The 26,996-nt window shown below is 37.7% G+C and overlaps 1 protein-coding gene and 1 long non-coding RNA gene across 4 annotated transcripts in view; one reads left to right on the top strand and one right to left on the bottom strand.

The window, feature by feature from the left end:
- The window catches only part of ATL2 (atlastin GTPase 2), a 49,952-nt gene extending 33,349 nt beyond the window's left edge, over positions 1–16,603 (top strand). For 2 of the 3 annotated variants that reach the window (XM_074378735.1, XM_010967666.3), the window contains exons 3-13: positions 616–750; positions 1,055–1,159; positions 4,180–4,230; positions 4,531–4,587; positions 6,017–6,109; positions 8,300–8,438; positions 9,249–9,376; positions 10,479–10,535; positions 11,494–11,565; positions 12,208–12,639; positions 14,782–16,603. In XM_074378735.1, coding sequence (XP_074234836.1) covers positions 616–750; positions 1,055–1,159; positions 4,180–4,230; positions 4,531–4,587; positions 6,017–6,109; positions 8,300–8,438; positions 9,249–9,376; positions 10,479–10,535; positions 11,494–11,565; positions 12,208–12,639; positions 14,782–14,901 — 1,389 coding nt within the window. In that variant the 3' untranslated portion in view covers positions 14,902–16,603. Of the gene's footprint in view, positions 1–615; positions 751–1,054; positions 1,160–4,179; positions 4,231–4,530; positions 4,588–6,016; positions 6,110–8,299; positions 8,439–9,248; positions 9,377–10,478; positions 10,536–11,493; positions 11,566–12,207; positions 12,640–14,292 lie in introns of all 3 variants that reach the window. The other variant, XM_074378736.1, reaches the window with a different exon arrangement.
- Positions 16,604–16,663: 60 nt separating this feature from the next.
- Positions 16,664–26,996, bottom strand: part of LOC141579849 (uncharacterized) — a 41,965-nt gene continuing 31,632 nt past the window's right edge. Inside the window, exon 3 of the long non-coding RNA XR_012511868.1 lies at positions 16,664–25,174. This is a non-coding gene — a long non-coding RNA (uncharacterized LOC141579849). The remainder of the gene's footprint in view (positions 25,175–26,996) is intronic.

Here is a 26,996-nt window from a genome sequence, read left to right as displayed (position 1 = left end):
ATTATTAATACAGCCACAATATCATTATCGCACCAAATAATCATCTTTACCCCAACTTAACACCATCTAATATAAATACCCATTCTGAGTTCAGGTTTCTCTTTTGGGTTCAAAAAAGACTTTTATATTTTATAGTTGCATAGTTTCAGGTTTCAAACAAGTCTTGTGATTATTTTTAAAGTTAATTTTTTAAGGCAGTGTGAAACATTTTAGTATAAGCTATTCTAAGAGAGCCACTTTGTTTGGAACTTCGTTTTGCTTATCTGTACAAGGTGGTGTCAAAATAGCTACTGTCTATCTTTTATATGATTTGTAAACATTATAGGAAATCTCTCCAAAATGGGAGAAAGTGGGTGTGACTCCACTTATCTAGAGGCCTAGAGTCTAAAAATGTGAGCAGATTTGAGAAAGTTCAGGTTTGGAGGAAGACCACACCTCTCTAAGAGCAGCCCAGGTGGGATTTGAGACCACATTTTTAACTACTAATATACTGTTACAGTATATTTTGTCTCCCTGGATTTAGCTTCCTCATCTGTAAAATAAGGAATGGATGACATTCCTTTTGAGTTCTTAATATTTTGTGTTTTATTGTATATTTGTGCTTGATTTTAACAGGATTCTCAAAGTTGGATTGGTGGAAACAATGAACCATTGACTGGCTTTACATGGCGGGGTGGTTGTGAAAGAGAAACAACAGGCATACAAGTCTGGAATGAAGTGTTTGTGATTGACAGACCTAATGGAACAAAAGTAAAATTCTCTTTTTTTTGCTATTTTTTCCTTCCGTGTTCTTTCTTGAACAATTTTCTAGTATTAAAGATCAAAACAACAAAAAACTATTAATGTCTGGTAACATTAACATACGTGGATTATCTTGTCAAAATGTTTGAGGTATTTAACTTAGAGTACTTTCCTTGACTTAATTATTGGTTTTGATATTAATCATTTTATATTTAATTTTTATAGTCACTATTGGTGATTCTATTGGTGAATTGGTGAATATTTTACTGTTGGTGAATATTTTACTTAGTATTTCAAACTTTTAAATTCTTAGGTGGCTGTGCTGCTAATGGATACCCAGGGTGCCTTTGATAGCCAGTCAACTATCAAAGATTGTGCAACAGTGTTTGCTCTGAGCACTATGACTAGCTCTGTCCAGGTGAGACACAGAGATGCTGTGGTATGATCAGTTTAGATAATCCTAATTCCTTTTTTTCTTCCTCAGAACACTTTTGGATTGAAGAAAAGAAAAAGATTAAAATTAAAGAAAGCTCTTGGTTATTTGTATTTCTATACTTGTTATTCAGGCTCACAATGTGAAATTTCCTACTTTTGAGTGCTTACCAGGGAAACAGTAAGCCAGTAGCCAGTCCCTTTGGTATTTCATCATAGCATTTATACTTATTTCCCTTTTAAATGAAAAGATATTATTGCATGTTATCCTTAATTGAATTCAAGGATATTCAGTTGATACTAAATTCAGCTGAGTTCTGGCATATGCCAAGATACAGTAAGATACAGAATATATCTTTATTTTTTGGCTAAATCAGACAAACAACAAAACCAAATAATTAAATTTTGTTCTTTATTTGATATATATGACAACTAGTACTCAATTATTTGAACTAATAGGGGTAGAAGCATAAGAATTAATTCATATTTAACTTAGGAAACCTAAATGATGTTTATATAATAAACTAAGGACTTATAGCACCTGTTTCATTTAGAAAGGGGTAAAATCCTTGCTGTTTTTTCACTTACACTGTACCCTAATTGTGTTTGCTGTTCTGTCAAGTTCTAGTCTCTTCACGCTAGGCCATCTTTTTTCTGTATAGTTTAGACTGATTGGATTGAATTAAACCACCACAGGTCATTTTGTTATTTCTTTTCTTTCTCATTTCTGAGATCATCTGCGGTTGATATTTCTCTGGCTGAAAATTATTACTAAATTATTGAAATACGGTGGTTAGGTCCAGCTGGTGATATGTCAAGATGTGTATTTGTGAAAGTTAAAAAAAAGTATGTACTTCTCCTGAGATAAGAGATATTTCTTACTGTTGGTAGATTATAGGTGATACTGTCATAGTGTCTTGGAATTTTTGTGACACTTTCCAGTAATATCTGGAATACATGACCAGTCTCAAAGTTTCCATTTCCTTCCTTCCTCATTTCAGAGTATGTAGCTGTCAGAGTGGAAACAAGTTTCGGATATTATTATGTGATAAAAGAGGAATGGCTTCTTTTTATTATAGGGATGGGCATATCTGTCATTACAAACTAAATGATGCTATTGGGAATCCTCAGAGTCTCTCAGTTTGTTCTACCTCTTTTTCTCTGATCTTGCAAGGTGGCACAACTGCCATCCATGTTCTTGAGGCAAGCAGAAGCCACATCTTTGTGTTTATGTTATCACATTATAGCCCTTTAGATTAGTTGGTTCTATGGCTTAACTTAAATTATAATGAAGGAGTTCTCTATCCTAAAACTTGTACCTTGATCTCTTGTTGATTCAGCTTTGTTGATTCAGCTTTATGATAGCAAGGGTCCTGGTTTTGGACTTAAAGCCACTCAGTCACTTTCTTATCAGTAAAATGAGGATTTTGCCCATCTTGTCTATCTCATATGTGGTTTTGTGTGCAGTCAGAAATGAGATCCAAATGAGATAATTGATAAGAAAGTGCTTTGTAAACTACAAATAATCTAGAAGATTAAAATTATTTTTTATTATTGCCTTTTTCCTGGTTATTGAGGCTAGATTTTTCTTCTTCCCTAGATAAGCTATCTGGCTGATAGATCAATGACAAATTGATCCTTTTGTCATTTATTCTCCCAACAAATAATCATTGAGCGTCTATTAAGTACAATACGGTATGCTAAGTACTAATGATCTACAACAAACAAATATTTTTTTGTCTTTACTATTTTTCTCCTGGCCCTGCCAATAAAAAGATCTGGGCCTGTTTTCTAAAAGCTGAGGACCATATGAGTAAGAATATGTTGGTCATGGTTTTAGTTTTTAAATTTAAATCAGGAGTTTAATCATCTCAGCCATTAATTAATTTTTAAGTACCTGGTTGGAATTCGTCAGCTGAGAATATCATTTTAGGCTTGTTAGCCTATATTGGCTGTTTATATTCTCGACCTCCAAGTGCTTCAGTTAGATTATCACTTACTTGCTCTTAGAACAGATTGTTTTATATTTGGAGTAATCCTATTTTTTTAGACCTGAGTTATTTCTTAGCAGAGGTGACAACTGTGGACATCCACTTTTCTCTTTTGATGGCCTAGGTCATCTTTTAAAGACTTGACTCAGAAAGACTGAACCTATTGAGCTTTTCTCCAGTTTCTCTTTCTTGAGCGTACTTAGTCAGTTCTGGTCTGTGTGCCTTGGAAAGCCTCCTAAAAAATTGTAGAACAGTCAACAGTGCCACCTACTGTAATTTTTTTAAGCTACTACTGTCTGGTAAAATTTTCATATTAAGCTATTTAGACTGATGAGTTTGCTTAAGTAAAAAGGGAAAACCAATTAGAGTTGATGGTAGTTGAGGCACCTACAGAATAACTATAAACTACATACTACAAATGTTCCAAGGAATTTATCTTTGTAGGACTATGCCCTTCACATTTATTGACTTAGAAAAATAGTTGTGGAAACTCTTCACTTAAAAAAAAAGTCAAAATTGTAGAATAGATAAACAAGATTATACTGTATAGCACAGGGAAATATACACAAAATGTTACGATAACTCACAGAGAAAAAAATGTGACAATGAGTGTGTATATGTCCATGAATGACTGAAAGATTGTGCTGAACACTGGAATTTGACACAACATTGTAAAATGATTATAAATCAATAAAAAATGTTAAAAAAAAAAGTCATAGTATAGAGCATCTTAGTACATAATGTACTTAGAAAAAGAAGTCTGCTGCCTTCTAGGTCCCATATGCGTGTATTTATGATTTTTACAAAGTTTACCGCCACTGCTTCCCCCCTAATGTTTTATGCTGACTGTTATTAGGGAAAAAGAAAATCTTTTTCATGTGCCACTGGTTAAGATAGTGACTAAGTCATACATTTGTGTTGAGGTATGAAATGGCCTTCATTTCCGCAAGTAAAGTTATACATAGCTGGGTATTCAAAGTAAAACACTAATAAAAACAAAATTTTGTTTCAACAGGTATATAATTTGTCTCAAAATATTCAAGAAGATGATCTTCAACATTTGCAAGTATGTATGTCTCAAAGAATGTATGCCAGAGTATTGAGAATTTAGTTCCCACTTTATGGTGACTTTACACCAAGAACCTATAATATTGTAAGAAGATTGGCTATTATATGGTTTTAAACTGATGTACGACATCTTAACTAGAAGAAATTTTAATATATACCCAGACTTAAAAAAAATTAAATACTTGACTTTCAAATGATTTTAAAGGCTCTGACATCTAGTGGTCTGATATAGAACAGCTTTACAGATGTCTTCTTTCTACCTCTTTGGGACATTATTTTAAATAATTTGATTTAATAGTTATTTACAGAGTATGGCAGACTTGCAATGGAAGAAATCTACCAGAAGCCATTTCAGGTAAATAAATATTTTGTCATTAAAAAAAATTCATCTATGTAAAGCTATTAAGCCATCTCATCATGCATCTCTGAAGACATGAGTATATTACATCAAACTCATTTTGAGCAACACATTCAGCAGAATTGAAATTAATTTATGGTAATGTCACCACCAACTTATCAGTGGCAGGTAAAAGGATAGGAAATAGAACAAATGAATATAGGTTGATTCTTAACACTTTTCTTAGATTAAGAGGTTAATAACATTTCTCTTAACTAGACGTTAATTCTAAAACTTGAGATAGTCATGCAGATTTCTTTTATATGTGATAAACTACTACAAAATATTATTGGTTTTGTGTGTGTGTATGTGTAGTGAAAGTTGAGGTTAGACTTGTTATTCTTTATTTTTGTTTTAAATAGAAAAGTTTGAGAATTTATTATATCTCTTCCCCCTCTTCCACTCCCTCTAGCCTCATGTGTTTTTTTATTCCTTTTAAATACTAAGTATAGAATATTAAGTTAAAAATTAACCTGGGTGGAATTATTTGAGAAGCATGTGCTCTGATTGCTTCTGTGGAGTCAAAGCTGATTTCAGGTAGTTTCTTTTTTGAAGTAAGTATAGTTTATAAGTTGACATAGTACTATCTAGTTAGATATATTATAGTAGGTGAGAATGACTACCCTGTTTGTTCGTTAGTTTATGAAGTCCTTTCTGTGTGTTGGCATCACTCGTGATTCTTAGTAGGTCTTGTCTGGCTCAGGTGATCACTTTTATGAAATATTTGGGCAGGTTATGGGATCATTTTGTGTATGTGGATGAAATACACTCTATTTGGCCTATACCAGTTTTTGTGAACTGGGGTAATTTTGACACCCAGAGGACATTTGCCAATGTCTGGAGACATTTTTGGTTGTCACAGTTTGGGGGAGGACGTTTAATGCCACCGGCATCTAGTTTAGAGACCAGACATGCTGTTTAGCATCTTACAGTGCATGGGCCAGCCTTGCACAGCTAAGAATTATGTGACCCAAGATGTCGATAGTGCTAAGGCTGAGAAACCTAAGCATGTATGAATAAAACATTCTATGAAAGGAATTAGTTGGCCTAGAATTAGGTTAGATGGTTTCTAGTTACACAATCTTGACTTAAAATTGTGACCTGTATGTTCTGATATGGTTTTCGTTTTTTAAAATCCTGTGTTACTGCATGTGGTGATTCTTTATACACGTGAAGTTTTCAAATGGAGGTAATTGCTTGGAATAGAAACTGGGAGTGTTGTTGACTTATGTAGGCTCTTGATGTAACAATGAGTAGTATTAAACCATTTGGTTAACTTTGATAAGGAATGTTTTGGGGAGTAAAGGAGGCTTTAGTTGTTAAAATAGTGATTTTTTGTAAATTTTTATAAGAAACGGCTTCTCTCTTTTTTCTCTTCTGTCTGTAGACATTAATGTTTTTGATTCGAGATTGGAGTTATCCTTATGAACATTCATACGGTTTGGAAGGTGGAAAACAATTCCTTGAAAAGAGATTACAGGTAAGCCCCCCTTTCTTAGAGAGGACAGCATAAGCACCACGCCAGGTAAAGGAGTGAGCCGCCTGGACTGCTGCTTAGACTACCAAAATCTTAAGTGTCATTGGAACAAGTTGAGTACCCCAAGTTAGCCCAGATAACTGCATACATAATTGATGAGAAGTAAACGTGGTAGCACTCTTGCTAAAGTGGACAACAGAAATACCCTTGAATAGAAATTAAGGAACACGTATTTCTCTCCTTAGCCAGTTGCCCCGCCAGCAAATCAATATTCAGAGGATAAAAGTTTAAAGGAGACTAACTTTTTAATCTATTTAGATTGCATGCACGTCTCTTTCTGGCCCAGCTGAGCTTCTGAACACTTGGAACAGGCTGGAAAATCTAATGTGCATGCACTGAACACAGATGATGTGAGGCCCTCTTTCCAAGGAATACTGTCTCATAGAGTGGCAGCATACAGAGCTAGAAAAGGGATCTTAAACATTAGTGTACACACACACACGCACTCACTCACGCACACACCCCCCAAAACTGGGACCCAGAAAAGTGACTTACCTTTGGTCACTTAACTAATTATGGATAACTGAGAATAGGACCCAACATCCGGACTCCAGGCCTGACTCATGCAATATACCACACCAAGGCATTCCTAGAAAATAACCTTACCAGCATGATCCTTTATTCCTAAAGATACCCTCCCATGGAAGTACTTGGGAAACCCTCAGGTCAGATACTGCACATCTACTTACATCACAAAAGATACATAAACATCCCTTTATTCATAAGTAGGAGGTTTCTCTCTTTGGGTTAATAAAATTTTGTTTGCCTGTGGAAAGATGCATTAAGTTTTTCAACCACATTCAAAGGCTCTGGGTACGATATAACTTTCTTAATCCTAAAATGAGATTAAAACCAACTTCTCGGGAGTGGATATAGCTCGGTGGTAGAGCACATGCTTAGCATGCTGGAGGTCCTGGGTTCAATCCCTAGTACCTCCAGTAAAAAGAAAATAAATAAAACCAACTTCTTCTTGGATTGTTTAAAATGCATTTCCAGACTCTGCTGTGAGAGATAATTTCATTCATCAGTATTTTCTCTAATTTGTTCTGAAGAAATGAGCACAAAGCACATCAGGCATACTAAGTAGAGTGAGAATTATGTATTTCAAAGACAAGAAGATTTTTTAACATCTTACTGAAGTGATACAGAAAGTGCTCAAATCAGAAATGCTCAGCTTGATGAATTTGTACAAATTGAACACAGCCATGTAACCACCCAGAAACACCTGCCTCTGTCCACTAAGCCCCCCCCCCCAACACTCTACTGCTATTTTGACCTCTAACAGGCTTTGTTTTTGGAGTTTTTATGAAAAGAATCACATACAGTATGTATTCTGAGATTAATCCGTTTTGTTGCATGTAGTTTAGTTCTCTTTAGTCTCATTGCTATACAGCATTCCATTATATGAATAAGCAACAATTTTTTCATTTTACTCTTGATGGACATTTAGGTAGTTTCCAAGTTTTATTGATTATGAATCGTAAATTTTTTTTAGAATGGTTTTGAGAAGAGTTTGGGAGAATATGTGAGTTACATTGGGATAACTAGTTGTTAAAAATCTAAGTTTAGGATTTTCTTTCAGAAAATACATAGCAGTCTCTTATGAAAAACACTGATAACTGACATAGGTCATAAATAATCATTTGGAGTGAGTGCTGAATCCTAACAGATTTTTAAGATTCTTTGCACTGCACTGGAGCCTTTCAGCATAGCTGTTATTTTGTTCAATGGCTGACCTTTTTATTTGTAGGCAAATTAGTACTTTGTTTTTCTCTTTGCCATTATAAGTACTATAAAGGCAAATTTTCACTTTATTTACTGGTTTATAAATTATAGCCACACCTTGTTGTTCTGGTGTTAGATACTATGATTGATTATTATTTGTATTTTTTCATATCCTTGGCAGCTCACGTGGGAAAAAACATCTTTTCTGATTTAAGACAGAGTGAAGTCTTACAAAATAGTCAGAAATGGTCTTTAGTAAAATTCCATATTGTCAAAAATCACCCATCTGGAGTAGCATCTGAGTTAGTGTGCATGCATGTGAGTGTGTGTGTGTGTGTGTGTGTGTGTGTTTAAAAAAATTTTTTTTTCTCTTGTTTGCACCATAATCCTGTCTCCTTCTGTCCCCAGGTAAAACAAAATCAACATGAAGAGCTACAGAATGTAAGGAAGCACATTCACAATTGTTTCTCAAATCTTGGTTGCTTCCTTTTGCCACATCCTGGTCTTAAAGTTGCAACTAATCCTAGTTTTGATGGGAGATTGAAAGGTGGGAGTTCCCATTCTTGCTAAAATCAGAACTTAATTTTTAGAGGTTGAAAGTTAAAAAAATTCTTGGTTCCTTAAATTTTCTCTCTTACTTTTGGAGAGCATTTTGATGCATTGTTAATTACATGATTTTAATGCTCTGTGTAGTCTTTCTAGCTTCCCACTGGTTTGTTGGAAACACCTAGCATATTGATTAACATATTTTATAATGTGGTCTTTTGCCCAGCACTGATGTCCTAAAAATGCTGAAAGCTGAGAACCTTTCAGTATTTCATCTGATTGCAGTCTGCTAAAAAAGCTTTACCAATATATTGATGTAATTAGATTTAAATCTGTTTAGGGGGTGATAGTATAATTTTTTGTGTATGTTTTAGGATTATTTTGAGCATGATGGCAAAAGGCTTGAGGATTGACAAAACTTAACAGTATGGCTAGAGAAACAAAATTTAGTATTAAAATTTGATACACTTTCATGAATTGCTTGCCATTTGAAAAGGGTAGTTTAGTTAATACTTAATGTGGAATTTGTTTTGGTAATCCACAGTTTGTTTTATTTATTATTTGAGCTGAAAGAGTTATTGGGAGATGAAGGAAATAGGGTAGTGGAGTAGAGGGACTTACATTTTTTCCTAGGAGATGTTACAGTGTGACAGTGTTTGGATGAGTTTTTAAAAATGAATCTGCACTTAGGTAATAAGATATTGTACTCTTATTTCATGAAACAGAATTTTATTAACTCTTACCACTGGGGACTTCTTCTTGTTTTTGTGTGTTTTTTGACTAACATGTTGACTAATTTCATGTCCACTAGATATTGATGAAGATTTTAAGCGAGAGCTTCGAAATCTGGTTCCATTGCTACTTGCCCCGGAAAATTTGGTAGAAAAAGAGATAAGTGGATCTAAAGTCACTTGTAGAGATCTTGTAGAATACTTTAAGGTAGGAAAACTCTTACATTAAATGACTTTGTCTAAGTTAGAAAAATAGCTAACTTAAAACTCTTCTGTATGTATAAGAAATTTCTTATCTTTATTTTAAAGCAGAAAATTAAAATTTGTAATTTATTTTTCTGCCTTGAATTGGGTGTATCAATATTTAAGGATATTTAAAATTGTACCCAACAACTTGTATCTTCCAGGCAGTGATTTTGTTTATAGTCAGTCCTTTTTCTCCAGCTCTGAGGGAGAGAAAGACCATTCATCATGTTATTGCGATACCACTTTATCATTTGAGAGTGGTAAGAGGTACTGGGAGCGTAAATCTACATCTTGAGTTTTCACAAAAGCTTTCTCTCAGAGTTCTGAGGACTTGATAAGAACAGCCAAAAGTATCAAAACTGGTTTTTGAGCTCAAGTAAATTAGTCACTTTTTTTTTTTCTCTGCTCTTCTCTAGTCTGTATAGCTTGCTTGCCAGAGAGTTGTATTTGTTCGTCGTAGTTGTAAATAGGTGAAAGAGAAAATACAGTTAACTAAGAGTATATTTTTTTGTTATTTAATGGACACTTAATGATCACCTTCATACTATTTTTGTTTAGTTATGAATTAATTTAGAGTCAGTAGAAAGTTGAGATGAAAGATTCCCATGTAGACTTACTTAAAAACTCCCATCTTTCCTTCTTACTGTTAAACCACAAAGTGGGTAATTTTTTTTGAACTGAAATATACTTTAAGCTGGTCAATGTAAAATACTGAGTTAAAATGTTCTTACATATTTATTTGAAATGTTGGCAGTAGGGGAGAATTATGGATTTCTTTTTATAAAGTGGATGGCATTTTGTATATAACTTAATTATGAGACATAACTTTCCTGCAAAGTTGGAATTATATTTAGAGACATTTCTCTCTGCTACTGTTTAGCAACATGCATTTAACAATATTGAGAATAGGTTAACTTTGCTGGAATGAGAGTGTATGATTTTTAAAGCCTAGACTTTGCTTTTAATATTGTGAATCATTTTTCTACTTAATGGTTTTTCTTTCTTTGGGGATGTGGAGCCAAATTACATAACCTACCGATATAATGAGTCTTCTGTATTTTTAGGCTTACATTAAAATTTACCAAGGAGAGGAACTTCCACATCCAAAATCCATGCTTCAGGTAGTGTGTGCGTTGTATATACATTTATTTATGAAGGAGAAAAAGTCTTTGCTTTAGAGATAAATGCTGAAAATGGAGTGGTGCTTCTTTGCATGCAAATGTATTTTAGATACTTAAGGCAGTACATGTCATGGGTCCTGAGGTTTTTATATGAGTTTTTCTAACTACCAATAGCAGGCCTTACACACACAGGCCCCAAGAAATGAGGGCCCTCTGTACCTTCTCTTCAGTTGCTCAAAACGTGTAGGTAAATTCCTGTTTCAGAAGATAGCTTCACATGGGCCTCGCTGAACCAAGCTGCTTCTGTCTCTGAGTCTTTGACAATGAATGTTGTTTGAAATAAGGCTTATTTGCTCTTGATGTTAATGATTGGGAGCTCCTTCTAGTAAATATAGATTTTTTTTTCTTTTTTAAAAAAGGTATTCTTTGGGGACAGTGTTATTTTACCCTAATTCATTTTGTAAAGATTTGCCACTTTGAGTAATTTCTCAGTTTTACAGTGGATTAAACAGTGTTGTTGTTGTTTTTTTCCCCCCATAAAACTCATGAAATAAGCCGTTTTGTGGATTTAAAAGTATATCCTGTGTAATACTGATTATGAGAAAGAGAACCTTAAGAATAATTCTTGATTCTTTTTATCTGGAGACTTAACATATTTTAGGGTTGTAACTGTTTAATTCTGTATAACTTCCTGGGCATATGTGGTATTTGCTGCAAACCCATTTTAACAAACCTAAGCACAAGAAAATTAAGCAGGTAGTCCGATTACAAGCAATTATTACATCCTTCATACTAGTATTTCCTTCACTAGAAAGGAAAACTGGAAGTTGGTAATATTTTCTCTGATTCATTTTTAGACTTTGGTTCATTATACATAATTCGTTGTATTTATTAGAATTTCTAGTCATCAGGCTTTTTTTTTTTGCATAAAATTGGCACATTTTATTTTATTTCTTAGGCAACAGCGGAAGCTAATAATCTTGCTGCAGTAGCAGGAGCAAGAGAGATCTATTGCAAAAGTATGGAGCAGGTTTGTAACTAAAATCTAAATTTGACACTAGAGTGAGATAGAAGACTTTTATATTTAAAATAAGTGAACCAATTTGTGCTCCTTATGCATTGTCATTTTACATAATTCCTTAATTTCCCTTTATCATCTCTGCTGGAAATAAACTAAGAAAATTATTCACATGGTTAAAGTGCAGGATACAGGTAGTGAATTATTTTCTGACTCATGATTCAGAGTGCTGTTATTAGTAGCTTCTGATGTCAGTAACATTAGCTTTAGGTTCATAGCAATTTCTGTGCTAAGCTTGCTAACTCAAACATTAAAGTCCTTTTTTATGTGTTATCTTTTACCCACTCTCTTGCCAGCAGTCTTTTGTACTCTTGGTGTATTGGTGGGTCAAATGAAGTGAGATACAGATTGCAGTGTAATTTTTTGGTCTTTATTGGTATATAACTAATTTGGAAAATTTATTTTTCCTGAGTCAGTTAAACATGTAAGAAATAAGTAGGTTATGATAATGTGTGAAGTATTATGAACAAATTTAAAACTGAATCATGTAGGTAGTTTGATTTTTTTGAGACTAAAAACTATGAGCAGGAAACTTCTTCCAGTGGGAATTATTTCCAGCATGTAATTTGTCCTACTGTAATCCTGTCTGTACAGGTATGTGGTGGTGACAAGCCTTACATTGCACCTTCAGATCTGGAGCGAAAACACCTGGATCTCAAGGATGTGGCGATTAAACAGTTTCGTTCTGTGAAAAAAATGGGTGGAGATGAATTCTGCCGTCGTTACCAGGACCAGCTTGAGGCTGAAATTGAAGAAACCTATGCAAATTTTATAAAGCACAATGATGGCAAAAATATCTTCTATGCTGCTCGTACCCCTGCTACGCTGTTTGCAGTCATGTTTGCAATGTATATAATCTCAGGACTGACTGGCTTCGTTGGCCTAAACTCTATAGCCGTCTTGTGTAACCTTGTCATGGGATTAGCACTGACATCTCTTTGTACTTGGGCATATGTTAAATACTCTGGGGAGTTCAGAGAAATTGGAACAATGATTGATCAGATTGCTGAAACACTATGGGAACAGGTTGGTATCTGTCTTGTGATTTTTCAGTGACTAGTCTCATCCCTGTGACTCTGCACCCGTCCCCCGTCCCCACTCCCTAGTATTTGCGCACCTACTTTTCCTTCATATGGGGAATGTCAAAAGGCTGTTTTCTATTTTGTTTAGATATATAATCTTTGAAAGTATGAACTGAAGAGGTTTTTTTTTTTTCCTTTAAAGTCATAATTACTGTGTGCTATGGTCGACTTAAATCTGTAATACCCTTTTGATAGATTCTTAGTCATAGGCCTGATTATACCAGACAAATGGTCAGGGCTAGAGTCTTTAAGGATTTTTTTTTTTTTTTTTTTGAGAAAAGAAAATATAATTAGTGCAAGAGTTACAAAGGTAAGGAAAGAAGTTTGGAAGTGCACTTCTTTTGCTTTAGGAAAGCAAAAGAAGTTTCTTACTAATATTGGCAAGAAACAATGCATCCTTACATTCCAGGAAAAATACTGGATGGTATTCAGGTCTTCATTGCCTGCCATGAAGATAGTGGTGATTTACTGATGTACACAAGGAACGACCTTACAGGGATTTCTTACATCAAAGAAACTTTGTTAGACCTCTGTACTATGGAAATGCTAATGAACAAAGCAAAGTACCACAGGGAACCAGCTTCTCTTAATCATAATTTGTTGCCTCAACCAGAGTTCATATCATGATTTTTTATGTCAAACCAGATTTCAGAGTTGGGCCTGACAAGTATCTACTAAGGAAAGCCATGTTGTATATCAGCCAACTGTTGTCTGGAATTGCCTGTGTTGAGAAAATTCCATTTAAGGATGTTGTCATTAAAATGATCATCATGAAATATTTGAGCATCATGTCAAGAACCAGAATGAAAGCTACAGTTATTACAATTGGCAGTATAAAAGGGGTTTTCAGATACCATTTCTGGGCCAGTGAAGTATTAGGCTTATTTGAAGATCTAGGATATGTAGGTCCAGGTTGGTTTTGGCTTCAAATTCCAAGACTGAAGAAGTAAACCATTTTTTGAAGAAAGTTGATTGGATATTGACTTTTCTTATAATAATGTCATTACTATTTTATACAGTGACCCACTACCTTTGGATTTTATGTTTGTTCTTTAGAGAATTGCTCCATTTATTCAAATCTGATTTAGAAGCTTGTGTTTGGATATTTGTTAAATTTAAATTTTTATATCTTTAAAAAATAACATTCTTCATATTCTTTTGATACCTTCTGATAGAACATGGATTAAAAGTTATCACAGCCTCACTTTAAAAAAATATTATCTACTTTAAAATTTTGGAACATTACTAATTTTCTGCAACACGAATTTCAGTAATTGTACAGTGTCTTCCAGTCGTCTCCTGTACAGCATTGATTCTAGGATTGTAGAGGTGCCACTATTACAAAACAGTTAAATGGAAGAATCTAAAGTATGTAAAATTATTTTCAGTATAGCTGAGGTAAGATGATAAGTAGTCAGAAGATCCGTGTTGTGTCAACAAACCTTGTCTAAATTTTTCTGCATTTCTCTTTTCTTTTGCTTCAGAGGAGTCCCAGGAAGGTGAGAAAACTAGAAAAGTCTCAAATTGTTGTAGTCTTAAACTCTTTAACTTCAAGGCACTCTGAGTCATTCTCCTAACAAATCACTCCGTGTTTTAGGTGTTTTCCAAACTGTTTGAAGTTACTAGACGTCGAATGGTTCACCGTGCTCTTTCATCAGCTCAGCGACAGAGACTGTCATCCAACAATAACAAGAAGAAAAATTAGACAGTATTTTTAACTTTTTTCTCTATCTGAAGTGTTCACACTTACACATGTAGGACACTAAGCAGGACCGTCTGGGCCGGTCTGCATAAATGCTGTATACATACCAGATTTGATGCTGCACATAGGGTATGGAATTGCACATCCATCTCATAGGAATTGTAAATGGTTTGACTAGGAGGAAAGTCATTTTTGTTGCATTATAAAATGTCTAACTGCATTATTTGTAGCGTCATAACTTTTTTTGGGAGAAGCATCTTTTTATTTCCCACATTCCTGGTTATTTTCTTCATTGTTTTGAATTGAATTTTTATATCTATTTTTATATGTAACTCTTCTTTTACCTCATGTTTTTATTTGTTTTGCACATTTCTCATACCACAGGTATTGAAGCCCCTGGGTGATAATTTGATGGAGGAAAACATAAGGCAGTCTGTAACAAACTCTATCAAAGCAGGCCTGACTGACCAGGTGTCTCATCATGCCAGATTAAAGACAGACTGACAGTTCATCTCCTCATGGACTCCACTCTCCCTCTTTTTCATGCTTGCTGTACAATGAGAACTCAAATAAAAATAAACCAAAGTTTACAATCAACTGTAGAAGTAGTTTAGTATAACTGGCTTCACAGATGGCTGCCACAGAGTGTGAAATTGTTTGTTGGTTTTAAGCATTCTGTTCATGGCTCCTAAGACATGACGATTGGCTGAGGAGCGTACGTTTATCATGCACAACTTGTGCCATGTTTAATTCTTTTTTTTTTTTTTTCCTTTTTACTTAATCTAATGTTGGTGAAATTTGTCTTATGTAAAAGGATATTTCAGGGAAATATTTTAAGAAATCTATTTAGAGTCTCTTTAACACAGTGTCCCATTGAAATTTTTAATTGTTAGAGAAGTTATGAATCACTGTATCAAGAATCAGATTGGAATGACAATGAAGCCTTTATTGAGCCACGACATTAAAAGTATATATTTGCTTTACTGCCTTTAATACCAGTATTACATAAATGCATGTGTCAGAAACTTCACAGAAATTACATGACAACTCTTGTAGCTAAGAAAGTGATTCTGAGGTGTACATTTGTCTTGCCTTTTTAAATTTATAAACCTGCCCTAAAAGGAGATGCATATCTGGGAAACTGAACTGTCTTTATGCAGTTTAGCCTTCATGTACATAAAATACGCCATTAATTTTATTGGGGGAGAAATTCCATCCAAAAATGTTGCCTACAGCTATGAGTTAAGAGTGTCTGTACAGTGTGTAGCTTTTATTTTCTAAAATCACAGATAGGGCATGTATATGAATTATAAATATATAAATACAATTTTGTATTAAAAGTTTTGTAGTTTATGGCAAAATCTGGTTCTGTGGTAGGCTAATGAGTACAGTCCCTGTGAAGGAATGTTTGTGGCTCATGTCAGTGTGTGAATGCATAGACAATTTGAAGTTTTTGATATATTTGTGATATTTATCTTCCTTGAGCACTGCAGTCTCACCCCCCAAGGGAATTCAATGGGAATGTTTATCGTGACTTTGTCCTCTGTTGCATTTTAAAGTTATTTCCTGTAATTTATTTTCAGTACATAATTAAAAATTTGTTGTATATATAAAATGGAACTTGTGATTCTTTTTTAAGGAATTCTTCGAATATGTGTTCTGTTACATATACCATATTTGTTTATATTGAAAAGAACATGAGCGGGAAACACCCAAGTGAGAGCTCTGAGGTATCGTACCTGGAAGCTAAGCTGGTAAAAAGTTACTTTCTGTGTCTGCTTCTGTTAGGAAAACTTGTGGTTAGCCTAAGGGATTTATTAATTTCTTTCATCTGTCTTTTTTTTTTTTTTTTTTTTTTTTTTGGTGGTATATGTAAGGCTCACATTTTGCAGTACTTTTGTAGCCTTCTCTATGAACACCTGTTAAAGCGCCTAGTTTGGTCTTTAAGTGAAAAGAATTGAGATGCTGATTTGCATGCCCAAAAGTTCTAAATTTACTTTGGTTGATCTCTCTCCTCCCTCCTCATTTCAAATCCTGTTTTTATATGGGTTGTATTTGTTAATCCATCTGTATTAAACTACTACCAACTCATCTGTTCTTAAACAGAATCCACCTGAAAAGTGTCTCTATTTCTTCTGTCACTTTGTTTTATGAGTGCTGTGGACTGTTTTTATGAATGAAAAAATAAAAAGTTTGTTGTGTGATAGCAGTTCTTCTGAAATTAAAGACACATAGCTTATTTATTTATTTACTTTTTTAACAAAAGAGTTGTGAAATCTAGACCATGGGATTTCTCAGTATTTCTTATTGGAAAGAGTGTTTTTCCCGAAAGAAGATACAGTTCTGTAAAGGATTCCAAGACAGTACTTTGATTTCAGCTGGAAGACTCTGAACATTGTTAAGCAAGAAGCAATAAAAGGGATTAAAAACAAACTCAAAACTGTTGGCTGAAATAACTTTGGTGTTAGTATATTTTCTGTGGTAAATTTTTTTTGTACTCTGTATAATAAGGTAGGTTTTTAAAAAAGAAACTTAATGACAAACAAATGTATCTTCCTAGTTAAGACATAAATAATTTACTTTTGTGGAAGAAACAGTCATTTGTGACCCTGCTATTGAGTATGCCTTATGCATTTTTCATGTAGCTGGCTAGTCATCTTTCCTTCACTGAACATACTCTATTTGTGAAACCAAATAGCAGAATTTTACATGTGAGGGTTTATATTTTCAGAGAACTCCGAGCTGGGCATCGTTCGTTATTTCACTGCCAGAACTGGGCAGGTTACTTTACCCTTGCTGTAGGTATGAGGGCTACTGGTGTTAGTTACATTATTTCACTATTGTGGGATTTAAAAAAAAAGTTTGGGTCTTAACTTGGTTAAGAACCTATTTAAAAATACTATAGAATTTCAGAAAACACTATGACGTTGCTGTTAGTGGTCCACTGTGTAAATACTCAAAACGGCCTCACAGGAAGTCTCTGAGCAGTTGCTTAGCCTTTTAGCTTTCTGATTAGCTGCTGCTCTGCTCGTGTGGGTTGCTTGGGTCTGTTACACACACTTTCAGGTTTCAGCAGTTTTGTTCCTGGCCTGCACTTTCCTGTACTTTTGACGAGAATTGACTTGTGCCCTAGCTGTGGGGTGATGGTGCAGATCAGCTTGGAGAGCTGGCAGCTGTTCCTGGTGGCCATCTTACTTGGCCAGGGTTTACTAATCAAGAGATTCAATCTGAAAACTCAGAGAGGTTAACTTTGGGGAATCTTCCACCTGGTTTTTGGGCGAACAACTACATTAGGACTTTGAAATGCCACCTTGTCTATCTCAGTCTTCTATCAGATCTTAGTAGTTTATTCTCCAGATTTGCAGTTTGCTGGAGTTCAGGCTGAGGAATTGACCTACCCTTGATGTACTTCAGTGCAGTTCAACTGTTAACGTCCTTGTGTTCTTCAGTGCTTAAGCTAGCAGTTGACCCGGTCAGAAGTGCCTAAAGATGAGTAGAAAAACGCTTAGGAGAGGCGATCACAGCCTCTGTGTAGCTCAGGAGAGCACTTTATCACAAAAGGCATCTTGGGATCTCAGGCCTGCAGACCCAGGATTCTACTCTACGCCTCAGGGGTTTGCATCAGTGTGAAGTTTCAGATGCAGATGAATAATGATCCTAACTCAAAGCTTTGGCTTGGCTGCACTCTGAAAAGTACTAAAAGGTAGAGGAAAGATTTGTTACTACTGAACCAAGGTGAAAATTACTCATGATACTACATTAAAGATAAATATGAGGCAAGAGTGAAAATCTTCCTGTCCTGATTGTATCCCTCAGAGGTGACCATTATTTTGGTATGTGTGCTATTGGAATCTTTTCCTGTGCTTACTGACACATACATATATATGCATAAAATACACTCGATTTTTATTTTACACAAAAATAGAATTGCCCTGTACATGATGTATTTTTTAAAAATATAATACGGACATTTTCCTAGGCCATTAAGTAATTCTTTAATGCTCACATGGTTTCTTTGACCCTTCTGAGAGGAGATGGGGTTTTGAGGAGAGAGCACTAGACCTTGGATCTCTGCTAACAGTTTCTGACTGTTTATGACAGTTTTCCCCTTCCCACAGGATTGGTGAGAACCAGATATGTGAAGGGTACTTGGGAAGCGGATACCATAGGAAATTTGCACTCAATTTCGCATATCTTAAAGGCTCCATCTACTGGCTCTATTTGGCCAATAGTCTAATAATTACTTCCTGAAGCTTGTCCATAACCTTTTTTTTTTTTCTGGTCAGGGGGTCGGAATGGTGGACATTTGGCCTGTTATTTAAATAAGTTAATTTTTTTTAACCTTCTGACAAACTTAACATGGCAAACAATGTAGTCATGGAAAAAAGTGGGTGTATACCTACTCCCATCAAGAAAGAGAGATCACTTAGAATTGTTCTGCATACACTGATTTTTTTTTTTTGACTCCCTGAGATGCCTAAGCTTCTGGTTAAGTATGTAGGTATATCAAATGTCAAAATCTCAGCCCTAATGTGACTTCTCTCATACTCAATAAATCCACCCCCAACGAAAGATGGCGCCTATCATTCCCATCCTTGCCTTCACCAGTGCCTGAGAGACACCCGGACAGTCACTGGAGGGCTGGTAGCAGCAGGGGTCTCTGGAGAAAGGGATGAAAGATGACAGAACTTTGTGCTCTCTCAAGTGGTTCTGCCATTGACAGAGACAATCGTATTTTTTTTTTTTTTAACCTCATGGCTTTTAGATCCTAAGCTCTCAAACATTGATTTCTTGGCAGTAAGCAACGTTTAGAAAATTGACCTTTATCATTAAATCTGAATATTCCAAATTTATTATCTTGTTTAACCCAGGGGAATTATGAGAGGACATCAGGCATGCCCAGTTGCTGCCGATTTATTGCAAACACTTATGAACAGGGAGTTACAAAACATTTTTTCCTTGGGCCCCTAATGCTCTTGGTATGATGCCTATGCAGACAGTTTGTAAGCCCACTTCCTTCCCTGGATGTTGACTCACTAGGCACATATTGATTGCCTGCTCTATTCTGACTACGCTTTATGCTGGGGAGACAGTGGTGAACCACAGGCACAGTCTTTGCATAGCTTTTATATTCTAGCGAGAGATGCTGGTGCACGCCAAATTTGGCTTTATCTCCTGCTGCTAACGTAGGATGGCCTGTCATTCGCCTGGAGTACAGCAGAGGGCAGATGAAGTCCATCTTTCAGAATCATTCGTGGCAGCCTAGCATCTTAGCTGGTAGCAGGTTAGAACTGTTACCTCACTTTTTGAAGGAAACTAGCATCTGGTTTTGCATTTTGCTCATTGCTTGTCTGACTTTAGGTACCTCTGGTATCAAATGTGGGAAGAAGCCAAACTGCAGGTACATTTTCTCTTTCAGAGTAAATATTTTTGGGGAATCATTGTGAGGGGAGCTTGCTAAATAAAGGAGTTCTACTCTGAATGCTTTCAAAAGTAAGGACTATTCAATGGATTTGATATTAGTTTAATTGAATATTTTCTATAAATCAGAATTTTCATGTAGGGGTTTGCTTAAATTGAACTGTAGCTGCGTTTTGGTTGTTGCTGAGAGGATGGGTAAAGAGACCATCATTCTCATTAGCTAATCTTATTCCTGTTTCAGAAGTAGTAGCCTCTCCTACTCCCTCAGCCTTTTGGAGTGAATAAGAGAGCATTTTAGAAATGAAGAGAAAATTTTAGAATGCATGCATGTGTCTGTGTTTGACATACTGTTACGGTCACAAGAATGGCATCAGGGGAGCAGAAGAGAGCAAAGGACCATTTGGGCAAAGAACCTCAAGAGAATATTCTAATTTTGAATATTTAATGCTCTGTTAGATTTTCTGGGTGCTTTAAAGCAATCAGTATTTGTTTGATGTATGAAGCAAGACGTTGGGATTTCCTATGAAAAGGAAAATCTGGACAAGAGGAAAGGTACCTGAGTGACACCTTTTGTCAACCAGCACCTTACTGGATCTTTTATTCATCTATGGGTTCCCTGGCCCTTCTGTTCTATTACTTTCTATGGGACAAACACAGGAAAGCTGCACTAATTTTGCACTGTCTACAGCCCCCTAGAGAGCGAGTGGGTGAGCAGCTATGGAAGGGGAGGGAGCTAAATCAATTTCTAGTGAATCTGAGAGCCAATCACATCTTATTATTCTGTTGAATTATTTATCTTCTCCACTAGATAGTAAGTTCTGTGGGATGGGGCCATGTTTATCTTGTTCACCACTGACTTTCCTGGGCCCAGGACGTTTTTCATACACCAATACTTTAGGAGCATAAATGACAGCCCTCCCACTGAGCTCATTAAGGAAAGACTAAAGAGATTTAAGAAACGTGGATAATCCCATCCATGAGTTGTTTGGAAATTGTGTGTGTGTGTGTGTTTGTGTGTGTGTGTGTGTTTGTGTGTGTGTGTGTTTGATTTCCAATCATCTATGCCTGCATCACCTATGAATATAATGAAATGCCTAGGTAACAAGTAGGAATAGCTAAGGAACTCTGAAGTCCATCCAGAGCTGACCATTCAATTTTGTAGATTCTTTTAATTAGAAGGGCCTTACCCTGCCCCACCCATCCAATTCAGGAATGCACAGTGTCCCCAAAGGGAAGTCACCATATTCCGCTGGAAATCTCATCAAATCCTGAGATAGCTATTCCATTCCTTGTTCTTCCTTTTTTTTTTTTTTCTGTAAAGTTTAAACTTTATAGAAAAAGACAGGAAATAATGTAACGACATTCATATGCCACTGCTAAGAGTGAACGAGTACTAATATTTCATCACTTTGGCCTCAGCTATCCATTGTAGGAAGTCGTTCCCCATGGGTCTCTCACCTTTGTGTACACCCTCTGTGAGTGAACTACTGACGGCTCCTTGTTCCGGGCCATCTTCTCAAGGATGTCTGGATGGTAAATGACTATGGAAGGTGGAGATAGTGGTTCCCTACAGAATAAGGGGCAGATTTCTTACAACCTTGGAAGACAGAGTATGTCTCGCACTGGAGCAAACAGCAGGTATGTTTAGTGCCCATTATTAAATCATCAGGTTCCCTAAACCCAGGGCTCTCTCCTGTAATCCAACCACTGCAGGCGCAGGTGTCACCTGGTCCTCTCAACACGCCCTGAGGAAATCGGCACCAAAATGCTGATCTCTCACTCCTAACTACTGCTGTGAGTAATAAACTATCTTTTGTCCTGGATCCCAGAGTTTTGTACCAGCATCCATGAAACTGGCAGGTTATTATTTAAACTATCTTAAGGCCAGAGAAACAGGAGGAAATAGCTCCCAAGTATTACTGATATTAAAACTTGATAAAAATAGAAAAAGAAGAACAGAAAACAGTTTTACTTGTGAATGTAAAAGCTAAAATGCTAAACAAATATTAGTAAGCACAATCTAGTAGAAAGTTATAAAAAAGAATGAAAGGAAATTAAGTCCAAGTTTATTGCAGGTTTGTAAAGGTAGTTTAAAATTTGGAAATTTATCCAAAAAATTTACTACTAGACTAAAAGAGAAAAAAACTGCATTATTATAATAATCGAAAGTAAAGGCATTTGATAAAACCTAGCAGCAATTACTAATAAACATTCCACGTAAAATAGGGATAGAATAAAGCTTTTTAAACCTGATAATGACTGTAGCAAGCTATGAAACAGTGAAGCCATTTAAAAATCAGGAACAAGTAGCTTTGACCGCTATTACTATTGACCGTTATTTACTATCGTTTTGGAAGTTCCAAATGCTGCAACAGGATCATAGAATATGCAAAACGCTGGAGAAGAACCCATCACAGAGAGGCAGTACGTGCCAAGGAAAGATTAGGAGCTTGAGACAGACAGACGACATGGCTCAGAATCTCAGTTTGGCTCCATTTTTTCTGTGGAACTTTGGGCAAGCTATTTCATTTTTGTTTTGCAATTCCATTTTCTCTTCAGTGAAATAGGTATAATAATTTTTGGAGACCCTGCATGGACTGAATTCCCTTCTGTCTCATCAAAGGGCCCAGCTCAGTGCCTGACACATGTTCATTATTCCATAAACGCTCATTTCTTCCAACACTTGCAACTTCTGAGAACTTGAAAAGGAACATGGTTTTGGGTGTTTGTAAAGCCTGTCGCTATAGCATCCTCTGGGATTAAGAATAAAACCCATGCAGAGATGCCTAGTTCTTTTCAGTCAAGTTTCTTCCAGAAACTTGAGAACTTTCAAAACTGGCAACCCAAATTGATAATTCTGCCTCTTACAGAAGAAAGTCCATAAACATTAGCTCCTCTGAGACAGACAAATCACAGGGACCACAAGTTCCACAGTGTTTCATAGTCTTACGACAAACACCATCTGATGAGTCCCTGGATGAGGAATCTTTTCTTACCAGGATCCCACTGGCCAGGCCCAAAGTCGGCTTTGCCTCCTTCTCTTGGTTTCGGCACTTTGCTCATATGACTTGTTTGCACTTTTGCCTATCGTGAGCTTAGCTATCGCCTGGTATGATAGGTTTCCAGCCCTGCAGAGCCAGTCCACCTCTGCAGAGAGTCCTGGGAAGCCTCCTGGTCCAGCCACTAACAGGTGGCCCTCAGCTCCAGCAATATCGTGCCAGGCTGAAGGGTTATTTCTTAGGAATGTTTTTTAAGCTTATGGCTCAGCCTTCACTGCTCATCTGAAAGAAGTATCTTTGTGTCTCCTTAGGGAGATACCACTCCCGTCATCAACTCTGGGATTCAGGGTCTGTCCTGCGCCACAGGAGAGCCCTCAGACCTACCCCTGCCCCCAGCAAGCCCTCGCGTCCACCTCAGCCCTTCCGGTGTCCCTTTCCTCTCCCCGTAGGTGTGTCTGTACTTGTTAATGAGAGACTGTCTTGCTTGCCTAGGGTCTAAGTGAAAGATTATTTGGGTATAAGGAACAGATATTCTAACCCCCACGCCACCCCCAGCTTAAGCAAAGAGGGGTTTATATTCACTGTCAAGGGAAAATCTCTCAGGCATCCAAGCACAAGACACAAAGTGCAGCCAGACCGGAAATGCAACTGGAATATTGGAACTGAGGTTGCCCTCTCCGATTCTAAGGCTCAGAGGACCTCTCTCATCGCTATTTCTCCATCTCCTCTCTCTCTAGGGGCTTCTTGGGCTATGATGGCTGCCGCAGTCATGGTTCTACATAACATCTCAGTTCAATCACCTACACTTACCTCATGATTTTTCATCTCTGTGACAACTCAAACATTCAAAGAGTCTGACTGGCGGCTTGTCAGCCAATAGATTGACAAATTTAAGTCAGGTGTCAACCTCTGGTCCAATCAGCTGATCAGAAGGCAGGGCAAGGTAAAAAGCACTGGCTGTGTGCCAGAACAGGTTCTCTGAGAGGAGGGTGGTTAGGTCAGGTCAGCTACCCAGGAACTAGTCAGGTACCAACCCTAGCCCCTCCTATTTAGATAAAGCCTGACAAAGAGCTTTTACATATACTGTGTTATTTCCTTGCTTGCTTGATTACTTTGTTCATTCAACAAACAATCTTGACATACCCTGTACTAATCACTGGAATAGATATCAACCAGGCCATATTCCAACATGAGTATGTTGTCCTCAAGGCAGTCCTACTAGGAGTAGGGGTGCAGGGTTAACAAATATGCAGGGACGTGATGCTAGTGCACTGCTGGAGAAAGGCGGGCTGCTCTGGACACACAGTGAAGGATAGAACTCAGGCTTGAGAGTGAAAGGAACAAGTTATGAAGCTGATTCTGTGGTGTGATTTGTCTTCACACGTCATAGAAATCAGGAGGTTGCCAAGACAGGTAAAAATGTCACCCAATTTGATAGCTGAGACAGTTCAGGCTCAGAGAGGTTAGGTGATAGGCCCAACACTGCACAGCACTGGAATCAAGACTGGAGTCCAGATCCACTGACTCCTGGTCCAGTGCTCACTCCTCTCGCCTGAGTTTCCACTCCACGTGGGTTTGCTCTGGTGATGTGTTGGGTAGGACTCATCACATTAGCAGGGTGCTTAGAGACTTGGCTTGGTCACTATCCCAATACCTGGTGTGGTCACATTCTACAGATCCTAAAGCCTTTAAGGCTGGGGTGATGGGTGTGATAGGAGAGGGGCAGAGGAGGAGGGGGAGTTGGGGAACCTATCATCGCTTGGCCTGGGTGGGGGTGGAGCTGGGGCTCAGAATTCTAGCTCATATAACAGAGGATGTCTGACTCAAAGTCAGGGGGCCATGTAGAGGAGAATCAGACAGACCCCCACTGTGCCTCCAACAGGCCTGTATGTCAGGGAGGGTACAAAAGATATAGGAGGTCCTCTGTCTGCTCGCAGGATCTCTTTTGAGGTAGAGTTGGCGGTGCTGGACATTCCTGCCCAGAGGAGGCCCAGCTGCACAGACCCTACTAGGTGGCCATGCCCACTAGGCGACAGGGCCATCCCTGGGTAGTGACATGAATTTGTCCTGGGGAAGGGAACTCAGGACAGGTGGAGGCTACATCCTCCTTTCCCTTCACATGTCTACTTCCCTCTCGGCTTCCCTCCTGACCCACACCCCTCCTTTCTGCTGCCAAAGAATTGGTGAGGCCTGTGTCTGGTGGACAACTGTCACAGAGAATCATGTGCAGTTTTCAGAGTTTGCATTCACCCCCTTTCCTGTTGTTCAGAAACCTGCAGTTTCCTTGAGATGCCGCTCACCACACTTCTTGCTCTTGCATTCTCCCTCTTGAAGCATGGGGCCATCTGGGTTCATTTCTGTTGTGATAGAAACACAGAAGCCACCCCTTTACTATAGGAAAATCAACACCATGGACATGATGATCGATGGCAACTGACGCTGAACCTGAGAGCTGGGGAGGCCACCGGACCGGTGGGGCTGGAAGAGGATGCACTGCGTGCGGTGGGGGCATTGCTTCCCAGTGCCCATCGTGACTGCCAGGGGGGCCTGCAGTTACCGGCCCTTTCTATTTTTTAAAGAAACTGGAAATCTGAATTGAAAAACCAGCACAAAATTGGCACAGACATTTCTTAAAAATTGAGATTAGAATGAACAATATATGATTTGGTTTGAAGGCAGGTCAACTTGTAACGTCTGAGCTACCTGTTCTTTAAAAAGCCCCTCACAGGCCCTTCACCCCTGGGTCTTCTTCTTCAAAACCTGCAACTTTCGTCTATTCTGAGACAACCTCATACATGTCCCTTGAACTAAGGGACATTCTAGGACGTATCTGACCGGTACTTTTCACCGTAATCGAGGTCATGTCCAGGAAGGACAGAAAAACTGTCACAGATTGGAGGAGACAAAGGAGACACAATGACTAAACACGATGTGGGATCCTGAAACGTTAGTGAAGAAATGGGTGAGATACGAATAGTGTGTGGAGTTAGCTGATGGTACGGTACCAATGTGAATTACTTAATTTTGACAACTGCAGCACATGAGATCATGAAAGATGTTAACATTAGTGGACCCGGGGTGAAGGGTATAAGGGAACTTTTTGTATTATGTTTGCAACTTTTCGGTAAAACTAAAATTATTCCCAAATTAAAAGTTTATTAAAAAGAAAAAGTCCCTCCCAAGGCTGAGATAACCTCTGGTTGTTATGGTTCAGAAAAATGAAGCCAGATTTCCAATGTCAAAACAAATGCAGGCCCACTGGTGTTCCTTCTTCCACCCTGTGAAGTGTGCTTAGCGTGTTGTCAGGTTCTACTGTCATTTTTCTTTTAGGTCAGATGGTACCAAGGTCTCCTAAAATGGGCCCGTGGGGCAGCCCAGAAGCATGCAGGTGGGCAGGCAACTTTACTATACAAGATGGTGTCTCTTTTCCTAGTAGAGAGAGATCTGTTTAATGGCCACACCCACTGCTGCGCTCACTCTAACTGCCCTGTGGTGACGGTAACGGGAGTCAGAGTCTGAAATGCATAGGCAAAGTTTTAGGAGCTTTCCCAGGACTGACATTTACCTACGGATACAGTGGTTAGACCTGCCAGCCAGGCTGTGCAGCTGGATCATTTTCTACATGGCTCCTGGCTTTGTGTAGTAGGATCCAAGCAGAAGGCCCTCCTTTCTAAGAAAACATTCCCAGGGTCGGGAACAATGGAGAGGCAGAGAGGGCTGAAGTGAGCCATCAGAGTGAGGAAGGGGCCAGCATGGGAGTGAGAAACCCGGACAAATATTTTCATCTCTCCGGAGGAGTCGAGTTTCTCCAAATCTGTGGTTCCTCCAACTCCATACAATTGTATCACTTTGCAGTGTTCCCAGGCAATTATTCCTCCTCGCAAGGCTGCACCTCCCCGTTCAGGACCCAATCAAGTGACCACAAATCAACGATAGCCTGGATTCGTTCCACTAATAGCATGGAAAGCCATTAGCTGAAGTTGTTTGAAAAGGGAAGTGGCTCAGATATCTCTGGTCTCACAAGAAAAGCTTCTGTAATGTCAGATTATGGTTACCAAATGGCTTAGGGACTGAGGCATCATGTTTCTCATAATGAGAGGTTATTTATTGCACCACTGAACCAACAACACTCTCCCTTGCTCACTTGCACAAGATAAGATGAAGAGTCCTTTCGAGTTG

The sequence above is a fragment of the Camelus bactrianus genome, chromosome 15 (genome assembly GCF_048773025.1).
Source record: "Camelus bactrianus isolate YW-2024 breed Bactrian camel chromosome 15, ASM4877302v1, whole genome shotgun sequence".
Classification (NCBI taxonomy): Eukaryota; Metazoa; Chordata; class Mammalia; order Artiodactyla; family Camelidae; genus Camelus; species Camelus bactrianus.
Note: the sequence above shows the minus strand (reverse complement) of the source record. Positions and strands in the feature narration are given on the sequence as shown.